The following is a 22182-nucleotide window of genomic DNA, read 5'->3' as shown; positions in this document are numbered from 1 at the left end:
AGCATGTCGTAGCCCTCGGCAACCCGTGGGGACTGACCAGCGTTGCTTCCACAGAGGCTCTGGGAAGAGGAGGCAGTGTGGGGAACAGCAGCGAAGGGCCAGTAGGGCTGTCATGGGATGAGCAGAGCAGGGTAGACTCCAGAAATCGATGCATGTGTTCGGGGAGTTAGGTGTGAAAGTATTCAGAACAAGGTGGGTTGTGCAGTACTTAATGCTAACGACTGGCTCTCCATTTTGATGCAAGGGAGTAGGTAGGTTTTACACACACATATTTCAGGTAGAGATCTAAATTTTAAAAAAACAACTATTGAAGCATTTGAGGAAAAACAGAAGAATATATCTGTAATCTTTGCATGAGGAAAGCTGGCCTATGTAAGATACAGAAAAATCTATAAAGGGAAAGATTGGTAAATCTGATTTCACAGAAATAAAAAACTTTTGTAATATCAAGATCAACATAAACAATGTTAAAAAGTGACATTTAGGGAGAAAATATTTTTCCCGTATATAACCAGAGGTTAATAGTAAGACTATTTAAAGGCATCTGTAAATCACTAAGAAACTCATAAACAGTCTAATAGAAAATGGTCAGAGGTAAGAACAGGTAATTTAAAGAGGAGGGAATTTAAGTGACACCCAAACATCCAGCCTGACCACCAACCAGGGAAATGCAAACTAAACCAAGGTGTCAGTTTCTGGCTAGTCACGTGACAAGTGGTGTTGGGTCCCACTCAGGGAGTGCTGGACTGCTCCTGGGAGGAAGTGGCCGGGGTGGGCAGCGAGACAGCCACTGTTAAACCCACAGGTCCCTTCACCCGCCATCCCCCTCACCCGTCCTGTGGCAGTTCTCAGTGCACGGCAGTCCTGGCCCGCTCCGTGACCCTCTTGAGGGGGCTGTGGCACCGGTGCTGCAGCTGTGCCCACAGGGTCGGGTGGCTTTGCGGCTGATTAGCGAGTCTGCGGGCAGCGCTCTGTAGGAGCAGGGAGAGCAGAGCAGCTGTGCCCCATTTCCAGTTATATGCATAAAAACGCCTACCCAAATAACGCTCCGTGTGTTCACTTTTACACGTCTGCCTAATGTGGAGGGAAGATGTGGGAGGTGCCCATCTCCCTGGGAAGGACAGCGGGGTGGGAGGCAGGGTGGAGACGCCAGCCCTTTCTGCTGTCTTCTGAACTGTTTGCATCTGTAGTTGACATATTGGGATATCAGATGATTCTGAAAATGTGGATTAATGCACGAGGATGTTGTCTGGCAGCTGCTAACGTGCCTCTTTGTTGGCAGGTATGGATCCTGGCGGGAGCCTGTCAACCCCTACTACGTCAACTCCGGTTATGCCCTCGCCCCAGCCACCAGTGCCAACGACAGTGAGCAGCAGAGCCTGTCCAGCGATGCTGACAGCCTGTCCCTCACCGACAGCAGCGTGTAAGTGCCCCTGCCTAGGAGAGCAGCCCCTAAGGGTGCAGCCAGGGCCGTCTCCCCAGAAGCTGTTTTCGGGCCCTCCCCAGTGGGGTGTCAGTGCATCCGCATTGCAGGGAGTGTCACTAGAAATCCTCAAGCAAACTGCAGCCAAGGTTTGTTGTAGCTGCTTCCCTCCAGGCCGAGGCTGCTGGAACCTTTGGAAGAGGGAAAGCCTCAGAGCTGCCTGGGCTGGTGCCCCAGGTTCTGGGTCTCTCTGGTGTTCATGTCTGAGGCGCGGCCAAGGCAGACCGTCCCCGAGGGCGTCTCCAGTCCATCCTGCTCTGCGCTCACGCTCCTTTAATCTGGAAGCCATCTCACCTGCTCAGCAGCCCCTGTCGTCCCCTCAGCGTGGTTCTGTACTGGCCCCCTGTGCCCGACAGCTCAGGGATGGCCACCAGGGGCCACAGGAGCCACATTGAGCCTCTGTGTCACTTGATGGTGACAGCTTCCTTCATCGTCCTCTCCAGGGAAAACCCTTCCTTGGGGGAAAGTGCTTGTTTCTGATACCTTTCTCTTTGGTTCAGCAGGTGACTTTGGGGACCCAGGCGTGTGTCAGAAGTTTGATTGTGTCAGACATGCCCATGTCACATCAGGGTGTTGCCTTTCTGCCTGCTTGGGTCACGTGGGGCCCTGACTCCACCACCCATGAATGTCAGGCTTGCCCAGCTTTCGGTCGTACGCCATTTGCCATCTGACCACCACCGAGGGGAAGGTTCTGGCTGGGCCCAGGCCCAGGGCGGGAGGCAGCCTTTGGCTGTGAAGCCAGCAGGTGTGGGCCCGTGGCCGCATCCGCAGGTGTCCTGTCCCCACGAGAGCATGTGGGGTTGTGGTCCTGGCTGCTCTCAGCGGGTCATGGGGACTCTGCCCCCGCCCTGGCTAGGGTCTAGAGGTCAGATAGGTTTAAATAAAGAGGAAAAGGCTGCCGAGCTCATCTTTATAGATGAGCAGGCCTTTCCACGTTGAGGTCTTGCTCTATGGGCCGTCTTCTCGGTATACGCTTTGTGCTGCCTGTGTCTTTGTGCTGCTTTCCACACTGCATCCCGCTGGACGGGATGGGGCAGGCTGCTGGATGGGATGGGGGCGGTCAGGCCGCTGATGGGACGGGTCTCTGAGCAGGTTCCTGCAGCCCCGTGCTGTGTGCGTCTGGCGCCCTTTCTCTTCCCCTTTGGTGACCACACGGTGGAGGCGTCATCCCGTCAGGTTGAGCCTCTGTGGGGCATTTCTCATTCATCATTACCTTCTCCTTTGTCTTGAATCTAATATAAAATGTTGACATGTTTTTAACAACTTATTTGAAATTACTGGGGTTTCAAACACTACCTTCCATGAATATAAAGTATCACATAAAAGCGTTGGCAGCGAACTGCAGCCCTTCAGACCCCCGGGAGCAGCTGACCGCACGAGATCTGTTTTCCTCTTCCCCGAAACTCAGTTACTGCAATGACAATTAGTCTCTTAATTCTCTCCAAGAAAAGGACATGTGTCTGCTAAAGGGAAGATCTAAAAATTTTAAAATATTTTTTTCCCTGATGTTCTATTCATCTTGGTTTACACTGAGACTCAGAAATGTAGGCATAGTCGAGAATTAGGAATGTAAAATTGTGGCAGATATTTGAATGTATATGAGGCAAAAAATAGGATCATGTGTTTCATCTAAATTATTTCTGATGGCAACTCAGGGTCACCTCCACCTGGCGAAGTGCTTCTTAGTCCACTGACTTCGGGCATAGATTCTGAGGATGGTGCCTGATCCTCAGAAGCGTATGGATTTTAGGTTCCCTGTCGGTACATGAGAAACAGACAAGTTGGTGGCGTGGGACACCTGAACAAGCCCTGGGACATGTGAGGGCGTTCAGATATACTTGACGCTCTTCTTCACTGATGCCTGTCCCCTGGAACAGCCTGGCCCAGCTGGACTGCTGAGCCATCTGCACTGTGGCACCGCCTGGGACCCTGACAGCCAGGGACACCCGGGCACACCACAGCCTCTCTCTGCTCTGCTCTGAACCTAAATGCACCCTTTCCACCCAGCCTGGTGTGCAGCCCTGCCTGCCCACAAAGCCACAGAGCTGTGGGTGTGTGTCTGCCCGGGATAGGGCCAGGACACACCGAGTGCTGTGTGCTTGGCTCCTTCGCTAGGCGCTCCAGCAGTCGATGCAGTGAGATCAGAATTGTCATGGCTGCGTGTTCACATCCTGGTGTCCAGTGAAAACAGCACTGCTCTGGCAGCACTTCCCCTGTGGGCAGTGCTTGAGCAGGATGCAAGGGGTTAGGATCGCTGGCACAGACATTCACTGCACCTGCTGGACAACTGGGAGGCTAGAGTCTTCCGGTAGCAGACGATTGGGAGGGCCATCTCTTTGAGCTGTCGGAGGTGGCAGCACACCAGAGTCCTTCAGAGACAGAAGTGGGAACCAGAGAAGGCTCCTGTTGGCCACTGTGCTCCCTGGAGTAGCTTTCAAATGGCAGGAGAGAGCTGCCGAGTTCTTAAGGGACAGCACGTGTGCGGTGAGCCATGTGTTGGATCTGCTGCTGCTCCTGAATAAGTACTTCGTTATTTTAAAGATAGTATGTAATTTTTTAAAAAATTATTTATTTATTTGGTTGCTCCAGGTGTTAGTTGCAGCAGGTGGGCCCCTTAATTGCAGCTCCAGGACTCCTTAGTTGCGGCACATGGTCTCCTTAGTTGTGGCATGTGAACTGTTAGTTGCAGCATGCATGTGGGATCTAGTTCCCTGACCAGGGATCAAACCCAGACCCCTTGCATTGGGAGTGTGGAGTCTTATCCACTGCACCACCAGGGAAGTCCCAACGGTATGTAATTTAATTTTTATTTTTATCAGAATCTTCAAAAGGGTTTATAACTAAAATTTACATCAAGGAAACTAAATTTGAGCATTTGACAGAGAGATGACACTGCATTACCAGTTTACCTTGGAAGAAAGCAGAATATAGGAACCTTGGAAATCTCTTTCAACGGGATCTAGATTGTCTTGGCCACCCATTTTGCAGCCCTCCAATGTTTCCAGTCCATTTAGAGCACCCCTTCCAGGTAGGCACACCATATCCTGCCTGGGCAGTAAAGCAGGGGTCAGCATACATTTTCCATAAAGGATCACGAATAGTCTCTGTCCCATGTTCCTCCTCCGCTTTAAAAATGTAAAAGTCATTCTTAGCCCATCACACCTCAGAAAAACAGGCTGTGCTGGCCCTGCTCTAGATAAAGCCAGCTCAGCAGAACTTGGTTGAGCAATTCTATTTGTGCTCACGCTGGACTGTCTCTTTCTCCTGGACAGGGATGGAGTCCCACCTTACAGGATCCGCAAGCAGCACCGCCGGGAGATGCAGGAGAGCGTCCAGGTCAACGGGCGCGTGCCTCTACCTCACATTCCTGTAAGTTTGTCTGCACAGCCCTTGCCCTCCCCATCTCCGAGTTTGGGGCTCACCCGCCCTCCTGGACCCGTGCCCACCCGTTCTCTCCACTCTGACCAGGCTGCTGTGGCACTGGCCCGGCTTCCTAGGAGCTCAGCTCAGGTCCAGGCAAGGCACACGGTCACACGCATTCTTGCCCTGTGGCTGGAGGGGGCAGCGCCCGCACAGTCGGTACCGATGAGCAGGGACTGCCCTCCTCACAGCCTTTCCCATCGTGTTAAGTGAGGTGCTTCTCCTGGAGGTGGGAGAACCGCTCGGAGCCTGTCGCTGGCTCAATGCCCAGGCCTGGCCAGACTGGGCGGCCGGCGGCTCTGTGGGACAGTGTGGCAGTGCCCCCGTCCTGAGCACCCATGAGCACTGCTATATTCGGGATGAAACAAGGCATCGGCCGGCCGCCTGTGGCTGAACTGTGGGGCATCCTGACTTCAAAGCTGCCTCAACTTCACCTCTTGGATAAAAATAACAAGGTGGTAGTGGTTCTCCTGATTCTGATTGTGGGCACTGGGGACCCTCAGAGAGCCCAGTGCAGGGTGGGGCTGGGCAGAGAGTTCCTTTGCTGATGACGGGAGGGATTAGCTGTCCTCGTTTGGATGCGTTGACTTGGAGCGGGAAAGACCTTGCAGGGAAGATGTGGTCTCGTCGCGTTGGTGCATCCGCAGTGACTCGTGTCTTCCTGGAGGTTTCTGTGCAGGGAGAGCAGATGCGTCTCAGGATTGTTGCACACACCTGCCCTCCATCAGGATTCCTTGGTTAGAGTCTTTTCACTTTTCTGTAGATGCTTTAATTTCCAAATAAGAAAAGTGATATGGTTGAGAAAAGGGCATTTTGTCACCTCCCAGCTACCCCTTGGCACAGATGTGCCTGATCCAGGCACCGATGGTGTCTGCTTAGGGACAATTGGAAGACGCTATAAGGGCTGTGTGTGCACGTGTGTGTGTACATGTATGTGTGTGTGTGCATGTGTGTGCCTGCCTGTGGGCAGCCTCCTGGGGAGCACTGAGCTGGCTTGTATCTGGAGCAGCCTGGGCCTGAGCCGAGGCCGTGGCCACACGTGTCCTCTCTGCTCTGTGGACCAGGCTGGGCAGGGGCACAGAGGAGGTGCCCAGCATCTTGTGTCCCGGAAGATAGGGGTGCGAGGGGACATGGAAGGGGTCACAGTCAGTGCCGTGGAGTGGGGTCCGTGCGTGGATGCTGACGTGACGGGGGCGTCGAGCCCGTTGATGAGCGGGGTGTCAGCATCGTCCCCAGTGTCCCCTCACAGACCACATACTCCCGAGGGAGAAAGCTGCTTTACGAGAGGACCTGCCTGGGCTCCTGCGTCCGCGACAGGACGCCAGAGCTACCCCTGCGAGGACATAGCCTGAGCCGAGGGCTGTCCTGCACAAGAATTGCCCTTTAACTCTCATAGGTCACGGGGTCATGAAAATCCCATGTGGACCCAGCTGAGGCCACCGCACCCTCCAGGGGGGCGGGGCGGGGCCGGAGGTGCTCGTGTGGGAGAGTCCCTGCGTGTAGGAAGCACGCCGTCTGCTGTCAGATCCAGGAAAAACATTCTTCGTGTTGTTCTTGCAACTTGTCTGCAAGTTTGAGATTTTTTTCCAAAATAAAAATTTTTTAATTTGAAAAATTAAAGTGTTAGACAAAACCTACAGAAAGAGACGGAGTAGCACGGGGGCGGGTTGTCTGTGTGCAGCACTGAGAGGGGCGGAGAGGACAGGGTGGCCCAGAGCCCATGTGCTGCCCGAGCAGCTTCCAGAATCAGAACAGCGGTGCCCTTGGGTCCCGGAAGGCCCTTGGCGGGCAGTGCTGCATCCTGAGGGTCTGTGTTTCCTGGCCCTGCACCTTGAGCCCAGATTCAAGAGAACGGCCTTGCTGGGTAAATGGGAGTGAGAGGAGAAACACACCGTGAGTGGCCTGCAGCCGGGGGAGTCCTCCCTGGGGTGCAGCTGTCTGCACGCAGGGAGCAGAGTCCCTGCCAGGGCTAGGGCTGGGTGGGGGCTGGTTGGCAGCTGTGCTCAGCCTGGCCATGTGCTCGGGGCAGAAGGTGTAGCCGAGTTTTGTTCAGTGATGTGGTTTGAGGTTCAAGGTGAAGAGACTTCAGCCTCATCCACCACGACTCACGTGGACGCCTTCCCAGGCAACGGGAAGAGAATGCTGCTTCACGCCTCTGTTTGCCAGCGACATGTCTTCTGTGGCTGGTGCCCCGGGAACCCGTGCACATTTGTTTGATTGTCGGACCGGACGCTGGGTGGTGGGCGGAGGTGGGTCCAGGGAGCTGGGGCTCCTGTTGCCGTTGCACGTCTTTTTTGGGAGTTGCCGTTTCTCGGGGGGGTCTATTGCGTTCAGTGCTCCTCGCTGCGAGACGCACGGGGGTTTGGGGAGGCCAGTGGAGGGGATGCATGTGGGTGACTGTGTTGTGGGAGAGAGGTGCCAGCATGTGGGGGAGCCTGTGGCCCTCCACATGTGAAGTGTCTGGTCCTGAGATCCTTAAGGCTGAGGGAGGAGCCTCTTTGTTGGCCTTTTAAATTCCTCAGAAGTTTCACATTTTTATTTACTTGAAATATTCTCCTTTGTGGGTTTTTTTTTTTAATTTCTTCAAAGCTGGAGAGGTTACCGTTCTTCCATGAATCTGATAATCATTGTAACTTCTGACAGCTTTCCTATTTTCGGAGTCACAGCTGCACAGCTTGGAGGCTGTTTTCCAGAATGGACTCGCTGGGTCTCGTCAAGAGCTTTTTCCTTCTGCTCTTGTGCGGTCAGAACCGTGCGCTCTCACCATCTGGATGTCGTGCTGGTGTCACAGCACTCTTGGCTCAGCGCTCCCTGCCCCGGCTCTCCTGCCTCTGGCCTCTGACCAGCCGGCTTGGTGGGGCCGGGCTGCCCTCATGTCCCTATGGTCTGTCCCAATGCCCGCTCTTGAGGACTCCTTCCAGGGCCCGGCCTCTTGGCTGTCCCACCACCCAGTCTCCTGGGGCTCATCATCCACGTCCACCTTCTCTGAGGACCGTCTAGAAGTGCCGGGCACCCTGACTGCCCTTCTTGGGCATGGCCTCCTCGGCTCCAGGACAGACCTCTGCCTGGTGTTGGACACTGCCTGGCCCTTGGCACCAACTTCTCCGTCTCTGAAGCATTGGCCTGTGTCCAGGCCTCTTCGAGCCTGTCGTGGTCAGCGTCAGCCTCAGTGGCTTGTCTCTGAGCCCTTGATGTGACATTCTTCCCTAATTTTACATGTTTCTGAGGAACCAGGAACTGTTCTCACTCCTGTCTTGTAGATGAGGAATGGGTGTGCAGATCCAGACGATGTCCAGAGCGCCCTGGTGGGAGGGCTGTGTGGGCACCAGCTCCACCCAGGCTCCCACCCCTATCCCGCGGCTTCCCGCCTCTCCTGCTTCTGTCTGGAGGCCAGGGTTCTACATAGCCACTGTCCACCCAGAGGTCAGAGTGCGCCACCCTGTCACCAGGCCCTCCCTCCCTTGGGTCTCCCCTCCCCCTCACCAGCCTCCTCATGCAGCACTCAGGCCGCTCCCATCCCTCCCTCACTTAGACCTCAGTGGCTTAGATTTTTAAAACATGTTTTGCTATAGAGGACGTTTATTGGGACAGCTGGTGAAATTGGAATAAGATCTGTGATTAGTTAAGAATATTGTATTAGGATTTTTTTTTTTTTTATAATTGTCCTGTAGCTAGGTACAAGATTGTCCTTGGTTTTTGTTAAATACATTCTAAAGTGTATGGGAGTTAGCAGGCGTCACACGTGCAGAGTGTTCTCTGCTGGCTCAGGAAAGTGTGTGCGTGTCTGTGTCTAGGGGAGAAAGTGACAGCAAGTGTGGCACGTGGCAGTGGGCTGGGGTCCAGGTGAGGGTGCACAGGAGTTCTTCGTATTCTTCTTGTAATTGTTTTGGATTTGAAATTATTTCACATTAAAGCTAGCTACTCCCCACCCCCGCAAAAGAAAAAGCTATCCAGTGTATTGTTGTAAACTGCATCGCGGAATTATGTTCTCTGAAAGGAAGAGCCGTCTGTCATCCCACCTCTCCCTTGACTCTTCCCTGTACCCAGAGTTTTGTGTCCCTCATCCCAACATCAGAGCCCAGAGCCTGGTCCACGCACACCTGAGTGCCAGGCACTGCTGCCCCCTTGTGTGCAGGGCGGGCGCTGCAGGGAGCGGCCAGCCCTTCTGGCCCGTGGGCTTGTCCTGTCCTCAGTGGTCTTCGCAGCTGCAGCCCTCCTGCCACGCCTCTGCCACGGCCCCAGCTGCCCTGGGTCCCAGCCTGGGCAGTCACGAGAAGCGCTTCTCTGGGAGGGGCCAGAGCTCTCGCGGTAGGCGCCCCTGGGCTGAGGGCCCCGGGGTGGCCTTTGTCCCGGGGACGCAGCTCCCGGCCTGCTCAGTGTCTCCATCCGGGGTCATGCGAGGCGGGAAGCGGCGCTGTCTGCTCGTTCTCACTGCCAGGTCAGCTCTGGGTGGGGGAGAAATGGTCTCTGCATTTGGATAAAATGCAGGCCCCATGTTCTCTCCTCACCTGTGGCATGGCAGGGCCACCCAGGCGCGGAGCAGCTCCACACTGCACGCATGGCTCACCAGCGGCGTCTCCTTGCAGCGCACGTACCGAATGCCAAAGGAAGTCCGTGTGGAGCCCCAGAAGTTTGCCGCAGAGCTCATCCACCGCCTGGAGGCCGTGCAGCGGACGCGGGAGGCTGAGGAGAAGCTGGAGGAGCGGCTGAAGCGCGTCCGGATGGTGAGTGGGTCCCATGGCGGGGCGCCACGCCGGGTCTCCGAGGTGTGTGACCACATTCGGTGGAGTTTAGGGGGCCTTCAGGCCCTGAGCTGCTCCCACCAGGGCCCCCCAGCACCTCCCCGCCCCGCTGGATCGTGCTCCGCCCCGACTTGGGGGTTTATGGGCAGCTCTCCCGTGACACCTGCTCCCGGACCCAGGCCTGGCCTGCATCCTGCTCAGTACCCTCCCTGCCACGCGGAGCTGAGATGCCCTCACTTGGGCAGGAGGGGCAGGAGGCTCCCAGTTGTCACTTCCGAGTATAGAATGGCTTTTAGGTCTGGACACAGGCTCTGTTTTGTCTTGTTTTATGACCTGCAGCCTCGTTTGATGGAACTTTGGAGGCTAAGAAGTTTCATAATATTTGTAATTTATTTGCTTTAATACCTTTCTGCCCATAACTGCCAGAGATACCTTGCTTTTGTTGCCCTGGGCGTGTCATTCTATTCGACTCGTTTCCACACATTCAGGGCCTCCGTGCAGAGATGCTGGTGACAGGCGTGCCCCTCACGCGCCCTCCCTGTGCCCAGTCCCCCCTGGACTCCATGGGCCTCAGTGCTGTGTCCCACGGGCCTTTGCTTTTTCTCTTTAGAGCAGAAATCTATTCTCTTCTCGATATTTTGCCCAATACCTGAAACTCAAAAATGTGACATTTCCTGAAGGAGCTGTTTCTCCACCCGATCTTCCTATTTAATATACACGACCTGAGCCCTCGCTGGACCCCATCAGAACCCTTGGGAGGGCCCTGCTGTTTCAGTTCCACATTCCCCGGGTGGGCCGTATGCACAACAGTCTGGAGGCACTGCCATCAGGGTGGACATGGGGCCTGGCACGTGGTCACACCTGGCGGTCCCCTCTCCTGCCTCCTGCACCCGGCTCCAGAGCTCCCAGTGATGCCCAGCCCTGAAACGGGGCCTGGCTCCCCCATCTTCCCCCGCGGGGAGACAGCAGGCAGGTTTCCCATAGCGTGTCAGAACCTGGGACCCCTCATAGCACCAGAAGGCAGCCCTGAGAGTGAGACGCTGGCGGGCGGGGCTGTGCTGCGAGGAGCATCAGGGAGCCTGCTCGGCCCTTGCTCTCCTCTTCCGTCCGCATGGCAACAGCACAGCCCTCACAGAGAAGATGTGGCCTGAGGGCTTCTCCTGAGCTGACCAGCTATCCTTGCGCGGCCCCCGAGGTCACCCGACAGGCACCCACCCTGCAGGCTGCCGTGGCTTGGTCTCACTGCTTGGGAGCGAGTGGCCGGCAGGGCTGGGGTCAGGGGTTGCGCTGGCTGAGCTGCTCTCGTTGAGGCTGTGAGGCCTGTGGAGGAGCTAAAGGGACAGTTAGGGGCATGGTTTCCGCCTCCTGCGACCCCGCTCTGAAAAAACGAACACAGGGGGAAGGGGAAGGGGAAGCTGTGACAAAGTGAGAGAATGGCATGGACATATATACACTACCAAACGTAAAATAGATAGCTAGTGGGAAGCAGCCGCATAGCACAGGGAGATCAGCTCGGTGCTTTGTGACCACCTAGAGGGGTGGGATAGGGAGGGTGGGAGGGAGGGAGACGCAAGAGGGAGGAGATATGGGGATATATGTATATGTATAACTGATTCACTTTGTTATAAAGCAGAAACTAACACACCATTGTAAAGCAATTATACTCCAATAAAGATGTTAAAAACAACAACAAAAAACACAGATCAGAGTTCCCGTGGAGTGCAGGTGCTTCGGCAGAAGCTTGGCCCCGGGTCACGCGTGTGACGAGGCCACGTCTTCCTCAGCCAGCAGCATTTCCACGGCACTACCTCTCTGTGAGGCAGCCCCGAGCACGTCGCTGTTAACAACTCTTAAAACCAACGTGCTTAGGACATAACGTATGTAACATTCCATGAAAGAAGTTTAAGAAAGAGAGAATTCACCATCTTTTCATTGTGGACTTGAGCTTTCGTAATCATTCTGTTAAGTTTTCAGTCTTGGCTCAGGGGCTGCGTGTGCTTGTGGTCCTGGCAGGTCAGCGTTCTGGGTGAGACATCCTACAGGCAGCTGCAGCTCTAGGTATTGAGTGTGCTTTTCTGACGTCTGAGTCTGAGACTCTTTCTCTTTGTGGCGTCCCTGGCAGGTGCTTGGTGGCTGTGCCTGGAGCTCATGAGCTCTCAGGGGAGGGGCTGGACCGAACGGTGTTCTCTGACTTAACAGAAAGTGTCCAAACGAATGTCTAGTGTCAGTTCAGGAACTGGTCGGTGGGCACAGGGCCTCAAGCTCAGGCAGGCTGCCACTTGCAGTGGCCATTGGCCATTGGTGCCCGGCCTCAGGATCACGTTCTCAGGCGCACGGCTGCTCTGATTGGTCTGCTCCCACAGGCATCCCTCCGTCCCCAGCGGTGTGGCACCCTGCCCAGCAGCTGGCAGTGCCGTCTTGAGTCTTACTCCATGTGACTTTGTCAGCTATATGAATCATGCTGTAAGTGAGAGAGTCCTTATTTAAGAGGAATAACTACAGTATTTTTATTTTTGGCTGTGCTGCTCAGCTTGTGGGATCTTAGTTCCCCAACCAGGGATCGAACCCAGGATCCTGCAGTGAAAGCGCCAAGTCCTAACCACTGGACCTCCAGGGAAGTCCCACTACAGATTTTTTAATAACTTATTTTCATTGTAAAACTTGGAAAATAAAAAAAAAAAAAACGAACACTAGCAGCTGGATGGTTACGTAAATCTATAATATCAGTATTATAGAACTCTAAAATTGAATTTCTGCACGTGCAGAGCTATTAAGAAAAACTAGATGTCAGATCCCCAGGAATTTGGAGGTTGCCTCTTGCTCTCTGCTGCCCTAGGTGAATAGTGTCAGCACTGCAGTGCCCTGGGGAAGACTTGGCGAGGAGTCTCCCAGCCCCTCATCCCTGCAAAGCACAGGGGTCGGGATGGGGACACAGGATGAGGCGCAGCAGCCCAGGGGTCTGAGGCTCTGCCAGGGCGGCTCCCATCTGTGCCCACAGGGGTGTGTGTTCCCCCTCCATCCATCCCTCTCTCCCTGTCTGTCCTCTTCAGTGCCATTTTCCATCCTGAGTTGCAGTGCCCACAGCTGACGGCATGTCCGAATGACATTTAGGTACTTTTGCAGTGGTGAGTTTTGTGGTGAACTCCAGGAGGTTTTTTGTGTTGAAGTGCAGGGTGGCTTAGTCGCCTGTTTTCTCAGTTAGGACCAGACGTACTCAGCATTCTGGTTTGGACAAGTCAATAAGATAAGAAAATAAATGTGACTAGTATCTTTTGGAATTAAAGTGATCGAATATTTATGTTTATAGATGTGGTTATGGTAATTCTCAGAGAGTCAAAGGAAATTCTATTAGTTTAATGTCAGAATTTATTAAGACACCAATAGCAAGATAAGCAAAAACCAAGAGCTCTTCTGTACAAGGACAACATTCCCTTTGAAAATATGATGGAAAATATGGCAGTAAGATTGAGGAATAGGAAAACTCAACTGAAAAAAACCCCAAATTTTTATTGATAAGCATAAAAGAAAGTGCAACTAGTGCCAGGATTCCCGGTGGTCTCCGCGGCACTGACATTGTGCACCCTCCTCACCGCGTACCCGCCACACTCGGGTGGTGAGCCCAGCCTCCATCCGTCTGCACCCTCTTGCCGTGCAGACTGCCCAGAGCCCAGCCGCGCTTGCTCGGGACTCAGCAGGGACAGGAGGGGCTCTGGGGGCCGCTCTGGGTCGGGCGGCCCCTCCAGCACCTCACCTGCCCAGCCTCATCCCAGGCTCAGGGCTCCTGGCCTTAGCTTGCTTGTGGTTTGTCTCCCCAAGCGTGGGGTTTCCACAGTGCGGCCAGTGCCGAGAGGTAACGTATGGCCTTGTCCCCACAGGAGGAAGAAGGTGAGGATGGTGATGTGTCCTCTGGCCCCCCAGGGGCCAGTCATAAGCTGCCTTCAGCCCCGGCCTGGCACCACTTCCCACCCCGCTACACGGACGTGAGCTGTGTGGGGCTGCGGGACGCACACGAGGAGAACCCTGAGAGCATCCTGGATGAGCATGTGCAGCGAGTCATGAGGACACCGGGCTGCCAGTCACCGGGGCCCGGCCACCGCTCCCCGGACAGTGCGCACATGCCCAAGATGGGGGTGCTAGGGGGCACAGTGCCCGGGCATGGAAAGCACATGCCCAAGTCGGGGGCAAAGCTGGACACAGCTGGCCTGCACCTCCACAGACACGGCCACCACCATGGCCACCATGGCTCAGCTAGGCCCAAGGAGCCAGCCGAGGCCGAGGCCTCCCGCCGGGTCCAGAGCAGCTTCGCGTGGGGCCCAGAGCTGCACGGCCACGTGGCCAAGCCCCGAAGCCACGTGGAGAGCATGGGCGCCGCCACCACCACCAGTGACAGCCTGGCCTACAGGTGAGTGTTTGCGGCGGTTCCCTCTTTCTGCATCTGTGTCAGATAGGCTGTGTGTGTCTCCAGGAAAAGGGGGTCAAGGCGAGAGGCCGTATCTCCTGTGGCCTCTGTTCAGCCTTCAAGCCAGGATTCCCCTTTAAAAGTCATTAAATCAGGGTCAGCCACAAAGACAGCAGACACCTGGGTGCACTGGCCGCTGGAGCTCCAGCCTTGAAGCATGGTCGGGTCAGATGCACCTGTTTCGGAGGGCAGTGTCTGGATGAGGAAGGGTGGCCAGGCCCTGGATGCCGCCACCTTGGCTCCAACCCTCCCGGCCCATGCTGCCCGGACGCCTTCCTTCCTTTCCTTCCCACCATAGAGTCCGCCGAAACAACCCCACTCATGCCTGCAGAGCCAGGGCAGAGGCCCCACGTTCAGGGAGAGGCCCTTCCAGGCCACCCTCCCATAGCCATGAGGGTATGGGCCAGCGGTCCAGCATCGGGCCAGCTGAAGTAGCAGGTGACCCGGGTCTTGCTCTTGCAGCGGGAAGGCAAGCATGACCTCCAAAAGAAACTCCAAGAAGGCCGAGTCGGGGAAGAGCGCCAGCGTGGAGGCGCCAGGCCCCTCTGAGGACGCAGAGAAGAACCAGAAAATCATGCAGTGGATCATCGAGGGCGAGAAGGAGATCAGCAGGCACCGGAAGGCTGGCCACGGGTGAGAAGCCATGTGTGGACGTGGGCCCTGTGCAGTTGTGGGCACAGGCGTCCAGAGCCACCCCGCCAGCCTCTAGTGCCCCTCTGCCAGCATCCCGAGCATCTGGTCTTAGTGCAAGCCACATGCCACGGAAGCATGAATTCCTTGGGGTCCAGTCCATGGCAGCATGAAGTCAACGCTTCCCTGTGTGGACCCTGTGATGGGGTGGGGGTCATCAATGAGCTTCAATGTCTTGGGCAGGAGTGCCCACTGGTGGGGTCAGTCTGAAGTCGCTGCAGCCCACCCCCTGCCCCACCGGGGAGGGGCCTTCTGCCACGTGGCTGCCCTCCTGTGAGAAGGAGCTAAGGCAGGGCCTGCACGAGGAACCTTATCGGCCTGACCTGCTTGTCCTCAGGCTGCCGGGGGCAGTTCTCATCTGGTCTGCGTCCCTCTGAGCTCTGTGTCGGTCTCAGTGTCACCCCTGTCCCCTTCGTGGTGGGGACAGGGCTGGGTGGGGGGCCTGGGGCTGGTGGGGTCAGCCCATGGGCGGACTTCCCTGGCCCTCGCCGTTCCTGGGCGTTCCTGGGAAGGGCCGAGTGGTGTGTGTGAGGCAGGTGAGGCAGGTCATTGGCGACACGGGGTCCCTGTGTCTTGTGTCCACGTAACCTTGGAACAAGCCCCCTGCCAGCATGCAGACCCTTTGCAGTCACAGAGCCTAACCTGGTGGGGGGGGCCTCTCTGGGAGCCCCTCTCTTGCTCTGGCGGGGGTGGATTTTTGGCTTCTCTGGATTTCTCTCTTTCGCAATTTTCACAAGGGCTGGCTGTCCTTGGCCGCTCCCCCAACCCCAAATGGAGGGTTGGAGGGCTTCTGTGGGTAAAGAGTAAAAGTTTAGAAACAGCCTCCTGGGTTTGGAAGGCTCCTGCCCTCTGGCTGGGCTGCAGGTTCTATCAAATGCTGATGCTGCAGCATCTCCACCAGGCACTTCTTGGGATCTGTGGGCCCAGGGGAGGTGAGGGCCGTAGAGGGGAGAATGCGGGGGAGGTGGGGGCAGGGAGTGAGGGGTAGGGGGACGGGGTGAAGTCTCCCTGTGGCCAGCCTTGTGGGACTTTTTAGGAGGAGGCCACCTCCCCCTGGGTTACATTCCCTGGGCAGTTCTGGCATCACAAGGGCACTGGGTCAGCCCACTCCCCCCAGGGCCCCCTTCTTGGGATTCCCTCCTTTTTGCTCCTGGGGCTAAGCCCCCCTTTCTGAGGCCTCCAGCCTAGCTGAGAGAGGCAGATGTTTTCACTCGAATTCCATTCAGTGATTGAGTGACGGCAGGTCACACAGATGTAAAGCACGTTCTCAGTGTCTGATGACGGGGGGCATGATGTCACATGGAGGGGGAAATCAGGAAAGATCACATGTTCAGAATTATGCTAATTACATCAAGTATTTATGTTTTTCTTTTTAACTTATTTATATTGGGCTGCGTTGGTTCTTCGTTGCTGCGCAGAGGCTTTCTCTAGTTGTGGCGAGAATGGGCTACTCTTAGTTGCAGTGCGCAGAGGCTTTCTCTAGTTGTGGCGAGAATGGGCTACTCTTAGTTGCAGTGCGCAGGCTTCTCGTTGCCATAGGCTTCTCTTGTTGTGGAGCATGGGCTCTAGGACACGCGGGCTTCAGTAGTTGTGGCACACGGGCTTAGTTGCTCCACGGCATTTGGGATCTTCCTGGACCAGGGCTCGAACCCATGTACCCTGCATTGGCAGGCGGGTTCCTTACCACTGTGCCACCAGGGAAGTCCCTGTGTCAAGTGTTTTTAATGGAGAAGGAAATACACTGAACATACCAAGAGTGGCTGTTGCTGAATTACATTTATTTTTTCTTTGAATTTCCTGTTTCAGGTTTTTCACAAAGAGCACTTATTTTAATATGAAAATAATTTTCAATAACACCGAAAACTTTTCTTTAAAAGAAGTTTTCATGGGGAAGCAGAAAAAAAAGTATTCACATAGGATGTGATTTATATTTCAATGCACAAGTTTCCAGGAAGGACTGTACGTTCGAGGTGCAGGGGGCCGTGGGGGGCGTGGGCGCTGCTCACCTTGTTCTCTGGCCCCACAGGTCGTCCGGGGCAAAAAAGCAGCAGGCCCACGAGAGCTCCCGGCCCTTGTCCATCGAGCGCCCCGGGGCCGTGCACCCCTGGGTCAGCGCCCAGCTCCGGACCTCCGTGCAGCCCTCGCATCTCTTCATCCAGGACCCCACGATGCCGCCCAACCCGGCCCCCAACCCTCTGACGCAGCTGGAGGAGGCCCGCCGGCGCCTGGAGGAGGAGGAGAAGAGGGCCAGCAAGGCGCCCTCGAGGCAGAGGTACGGGACCTCGGGAGAGCAGGGCTGCCTGCTGTGTGGCCGAGGGCTGGGAGGGCAGGTGGTCATCACACTGTCCCTCTGGGGAGGGAGGGGGAGCCCTTCCTGTGTCGCAACTGCCCTGCGCATGCGCTCTCTCGCCCTTACCTTGGGACTGCTGGAGGTCACAGTCAGATGACCATTGGCTGCTATGCTGGCTGAGCCAGGAGGGGATGGTCCTGGGGGCTCCCAGCTGCCTCCACGAAGGGGGCCCGAAACATGTGGTTCACAGCTACACGGAGGGGAGCCCCGATGTCACGTGCAGGCAGGATGTTGGTGCTGAGATGTGCGCGGGTGTAAGCTCTTCTCCTGGAAAGACCCCAGCCCCACAGCCCTCCTCACTGTGCCCTCCTTGGCCTTCAGGGCCAGGGTGGCCCCAGCGGGGCAGGAAGGCCTCCCCTTTATGGGGGACAGGTCGTCCCTCCAGGCTGGACCCTTGCAGCTGGGCCCTTGAGGTCACTTTCCTGGGCCTGCTGACCCATCAGGATTCCCAGGTGGATCAGGGTTTCTGAGGGGCCTGGAAATCTGGGGAGTGTGGTCATCAAACTGCAGCCACTGTTTTTCTTGGATGTTACTGGCTCCCATTGCCCTCGGTCAGCTGGGCATCTGGGGTCTGGCCTCACCGTGTTTGGGTCCATGCTGCTCTGGGGAAGCTGGCATCAGGGTGCAGACCCTGCCCAGCGTCCGTCTCGGGCATAGCTGGAAGCCCGCATGTGTCCCCCGGGTCACTGAAGGTGGCCATGTTTACGCCTAGCTGTCTCACACCCCGTGATCTCGTTCGTCAGCATAGAACCGGGGAGCAGGCTGCGCAGGTGGCCTCGCCTGTAAGCTGGAGGCCAGTGGGGCAGCAGTGGGGCCACCGTGGGGGCCAGGGCGTGTGGACACCCTCCCTGCCGTGACGACCCCCTGCAAGGGCTTCCTGGCCCATTGTCCTTGTTGCCCACTGTCTCTTCTTCCTGTGAGTACTCACAGGCCCTGCCCAGCAGCACATCCTGTCTGGCTGGTGACGCTGAGCTGAGCCACACGGGCGGCTCTGGCACCTCCACGGTGGTCAGTCTAGGGCACGTGGGCCTTTTGTAAATGGCTACAGACCAGAGAGCTGGGCCCTCCTCATGCGGTGACCTCCACCCAAGCCGGTGAAAGAGAAGTTCTGTCAGGGCCACAGAGCATCGCCCCCGGGGTGGAAGGCCACTGGGAGAGGAGCTGCCGGGCAGCGAGTCCCCTTCAGACGGAGCAGTGGCTGCGCTCCAGAGCCCAGGTCTGTGTCAAGTGCTGAGTAGGAAGAGCTGCACCCCAGGGAGGAGGCCAGGGCAGCTCCTCTCGGAAGGCGAAGGCTCCTCTGAGTGTGCATGAAGTGACAGGACCCCAGCATGTTCCCGGTGCCCGAGGCTCTGCCCAGATGAGGGTCTGGGAACCCTGGATGGATGGAAGCAGCGTCGGCCTCTCGACTCATCCTGATGAAGCCCTGATCCTCCCGCCCTGCTCCACAACCCAAGGAGGGCTTTGGTGTCCTGTCCGCTGCACACAGTGGGAGCCTCGTCTGTGGTGACAGAGCGTCTTGGGAGCCCCTGCTCCGTCTGCCCGCTGGTCTCCTGTGGTCACCGCCAACCGCTGCTGGAGGCCCTGCCCAGGCCCATGCGGCTCACTGACGCCGTTGTTCCCTAGGTATGTGCAGGAGGTCATCCAGCGGGGGCGCTCCTGTGTCAGGCCAGCGTGCACGCCCGTGCTGAGCGTGGTGCCAGCGGTGTCCGACCTGGAGCTCTCCGAGACAGAGTACGTGCGCTCCCCCCGGGTCTTCCCGGTACTGCCCAGCCGTACCGCGCCTCCGGCCAGGTGCTGCAGTGGCGCAGCTGTGCCCGCGATGGGAGCTCAGGCACTGCACCTGAAGAGCTGGGTCTGCAAGTGTATCTCTGTCAAAGGAACCGCTGACCGTCCACGTGGTGACAAGTGACCAACAGGCCAGAGAGGAGGTCCACTCGCCTCCCGCACTCTGGCCTCATGTCCCCACCAGGCCTTGGGACTCTCTGGTCAGCGACCTGCCTGGCTTGATGGGGTCAGGGCTGCAGCCCTGACTCCCCTGGCGCTGCTGACCGGAAGCGTCAGCCCTGGGCGCTTGCGCACAGCAAGCAGGCTCTGTTCTCACGTGGACCACAGGCACCTGCGGGTTGGCTCCCTGGGCATGCACGGGCCAGGCTGGGCGCTGGGGAGCCAAGGGCCGTATGTAGACAGTGCTGGCCACCCTGTCCCTGCACTTCTGCTCAAGACAGAGAAGAAGGAAGGGGCCCCCACCTCAGCCTTGCCAGGCTGACCCCAGACAGTACTTCATCACACCTGGCTGAGTGTGCTGAGGGGCTCACGGCCTCCCCATAGGTCACTCCTCCAGTGGCCCCTGGAGAAGCAGGGACTCGGCCTCCCTTCTGTAGGGAATGGACCCCACAGGAACCCCAGCTGGGCTCCCAGGACAGCCTGGGCTTGAGGTTGCAGGACTGAGGGAAGGGAAGCAGGCGCTGGGAGCCTGACTCAGGCAGTGGATGGCCACACAGCTGAGGTGACCGCCTGCTCTGTGCCCAGGAGCACCGGGGCGGGGGGGTCCCCAGGGAGAGTAGAGCCTGCTGTGAGCTCAGGTGGCCTTCCTGACATGACACTGACACGTCCAGCTGGCCAGGGCAAGGGCTGCGCCATTCTCCACCTGCGCAGCTCTGGAGCGGTCACAGGACAGGACGCTGGAGGAGACGGGTGCTGCCTCAGCCTGGGCAGGAGGCACTGCTGGCCTCAGCGCTCTCTGGAAGTGTGGCTGGCTGCTGCCTATGGTCTTGTGACAAGCTCTCTGCCATGAGGCAGATCTGTGTCAGGATCCGTCACAGTTCTATTCGTCCATTCCCTGGCCTTAGGTGTTTCTGAAGTTTGGGGCTGTAGGCCTTACTAGGACACGAGCAGTTTAGCCCAGCCTCGAGGCGGTGGCTGTGGCGGGTTCCGTGGCCTGGCTGTCTCATGCAGCCCAGCAGAGGCATCCGCTGTGGGTTCCAGCTCTGAGAAGCCTGCTCGCCCAACTTCACGTGGTCTGGGTAGTGGGTGCTGCCTGCCAGGCAGCTCAAGCCACAGTGAGACCAGAGCCTCGCAGTGGGTGGTGGGCAGGCCGAGGCACCGGTCGGACAATTGGCGGGCAGGCGATGAGCTGCTGTCCGTGTGGGTCAGGGCACGTGGCTGGCGCAGGACTGGAAACCTGGGCTGAGGTGCCACACGGGGTGAGCCCCCCCCGGGGCTGGATGTGGCTATGTGGGTGGGGCAGGCGTCAGGGCCTGTGGATGTGTGGCACTTCTGAGTGTGGCGCAGCCCACCCTGCAGGCCCTGCTCCGTCGTTTACTGGGGGGCCTGGGGCCCAGCAGTCACCGCTGCTTCTCCGCCCCCCAGGACAAAATCGCAGAGGAAGGCAGGCGGTGGGAGTGCCCAGTCGTGCGACAGCATCGTCGTGGCCTACTATTTCTGTGGGGAGCCCATCCCCTACCGGACCCTGGTGAGGGGCCGTGCGGTCACCCTGGGCCAGTTCAAGGAGCTGCTGACCAAGAAAGGCAACTACAGGTGAGAGGCAGGGGTGGGGTCAGCTCAGGAGACAGTGCTATGTGCTCACGCCTCGTTGAGTCCTTGCCTCCACCTGTCTGGCCACGGGCTGTCGGCGTGAGCCCTGCGATGGATAGGGCATGGGTGGCCTCAGGTGGCTGAGGGCTCCAGGCCGAGCAAGGGGTCTGGAGGGTCTGTTGGTCCCCGTGCTGGTGTGACCTGAGTCGGCCTCGTCTCAGCCTCCTAACCATCCTCCGCAGGTCTGCCCTGGGCTGCCCAGCCCTGCCGGCCTGAGACCAGCCCCTGCAGGCTCCTCATCGGGCCCTGTAGGTCGGGTGGGGCCCGTGGGGTCTCGACTGGGGTCAGTCCACGGTGGGCCTGCCTGGGTGGTTTGCTGTGGCCACTGGAGGGGGCCTGGGCTGAGTGCAGGCGCTTTAGCCCAGTGGAAAGGACAGAAACCCCACGCCCACCCACTCCTCCCCCACAGCACCTAGAGGCCGGGGTAGGGACCCCGCATATGGTCACTGCATGTGTCCAGCACCGGCACTCAGGCACCGGGCAGAACCGGCTCGCATGCCCTGCAGGAGGTGTTGAGGGCGGCCGCCAAACTGCTGGACGCTGCCGCCCTCACCGCCCCTCCCGTCCGCAGATACTACTTCAAGAAGGTGAGCGACGAGTTCGAATGCGGCGTGGTGTTCGAGGAGGTGCGCGAGGACGGGGCTGTGCTGCCTGTCTTCGAGGAGAAGGTCATCGGCAAGGTGGAGAAGGTGGACTGACGGGCAGGCCTGGCCTCCGCGCTGCGCACCACGAGGGCCTGTGCCGCGTCGCAAGAGTGTGGCAGACACGCGGCTGCTGGTGGAAGGCGGGGTGCTGCCCGCCTCACAGCCGCCACCCCTTTGGTCCATCTGTGTCCAGGAGGGCGGGGGTCCCTCTGGGGTCCCACAGGCTTCCACCCATTCCTCTGCAGGACACTCAAGAGCCCACCCAGCAGGGAGCCCACCATGGGGCTGCCTTGAGACCCTCCCCCACGGCCCCCTGCTGCTAACCGCGGACGCCCCCGGCGCTCACCCCACAGGCTCTGCTCCTTCCGGGACTCGCCCGCCATGGCCTGCCCTGGTCAGGCCTGTCCCAGAGCCGGGGTGCAGGGGGCCCCATGGGGACTCTGTCCATTGTACATGTCACCGAGTGCCTTCAACACAGCTTGTCTCTTGCCTCACTGTGTGGACCCGGCGACAGAGCACCGAGGCCCAAGCGTGGGCTCAGCAGGTCCCGGGCCCCTCCCTCCTGAGGGCCCATGTAAATATGTACATTTCTCAGGCCTGGGCCAGCGGGGAGGGGCTGCCCCAAGCCCGTTTTTCATGCGCTGACTTGTACAATTATCTTTTCAAAGGTACTTGGATAATAATGAAATAAAACCATTTTTGAATCTTCCCTGGCTGTGGACTGCACCTGTCCAACATGGCTGGTGGGAATGCCCCTCGGCTGGCTCCTGGGATGTGTGCCCTGTCTCCCAGCCACCAAA

The 22182-nt window shown here is 57.7% G+C and overlaps 1 protein-coding gene across 3 annotated transcripts; it reads left to right on the top strand.

The window, feature by feature from the left end:
* Positions 1 to 537: 537 nt before the first annotated feature.
* On the top strand, positions 538 to 22086 carry AXIN1 (axin 1). Of its 3 annotated transcripts, none has more exons than XM_028499366.2 (9): positions 538 to 1423; positions 4756 to 4852; positions 9490 to 9627; positions 13521 to 14047; positions 14567 to 14737; positions 16821 to 17066; positions 18768 to 18875; positions 20514 to 20681; positions 21310 to 22086. In XM_028499366.2, the coding sequence occupies exons 1-9, from the start codon at positions 1233 to 1235 to the stop codon at positions 21434 to 21436; spliced, it is 1773 nt and encodes a 590-aa protein (XP_028355167.1). In that variant the 5' UTR covers positions 538 to 1232; the 3' UTR covers positions 21437 to 22086. The 3 variants fall into 3 exon arrangements, with proteins under 3 accessions (XP_028355167.1, XP_028355170.1, XP_028355171.1); XM_028499370.2 differs by lacking the exon at positions 538 to 1423 and adding an exon at positions 4293 to 4511; XM_028499369.2 differs by lacking the exon at positions 18768 to 18875 and having other exon boundaries at positions 542 to 1423.
* The last annotated feature ends 96 nt before the right edge of the window (positions 22087 to 22182 follow it).

Source organism: Physeter macrocephalus, chromosome 14 (assembly GCF_002837175.3).
Source record: "Physeter macrocephalus isolate SW-GA chromosome 14, ASM283717v5, whole genome shotgun sequence".
Lineage (NCBI taxonomy): Eukaryota > Metazoa > Chordata > Mammalia > Artiodactyla > Physeteridae > Physeter > Physeter macrocephalus.
Note: the sequence above shows the minus strand (reverse complement) of the source record. Positions and strands in the feature narration are given on the sequence as shown.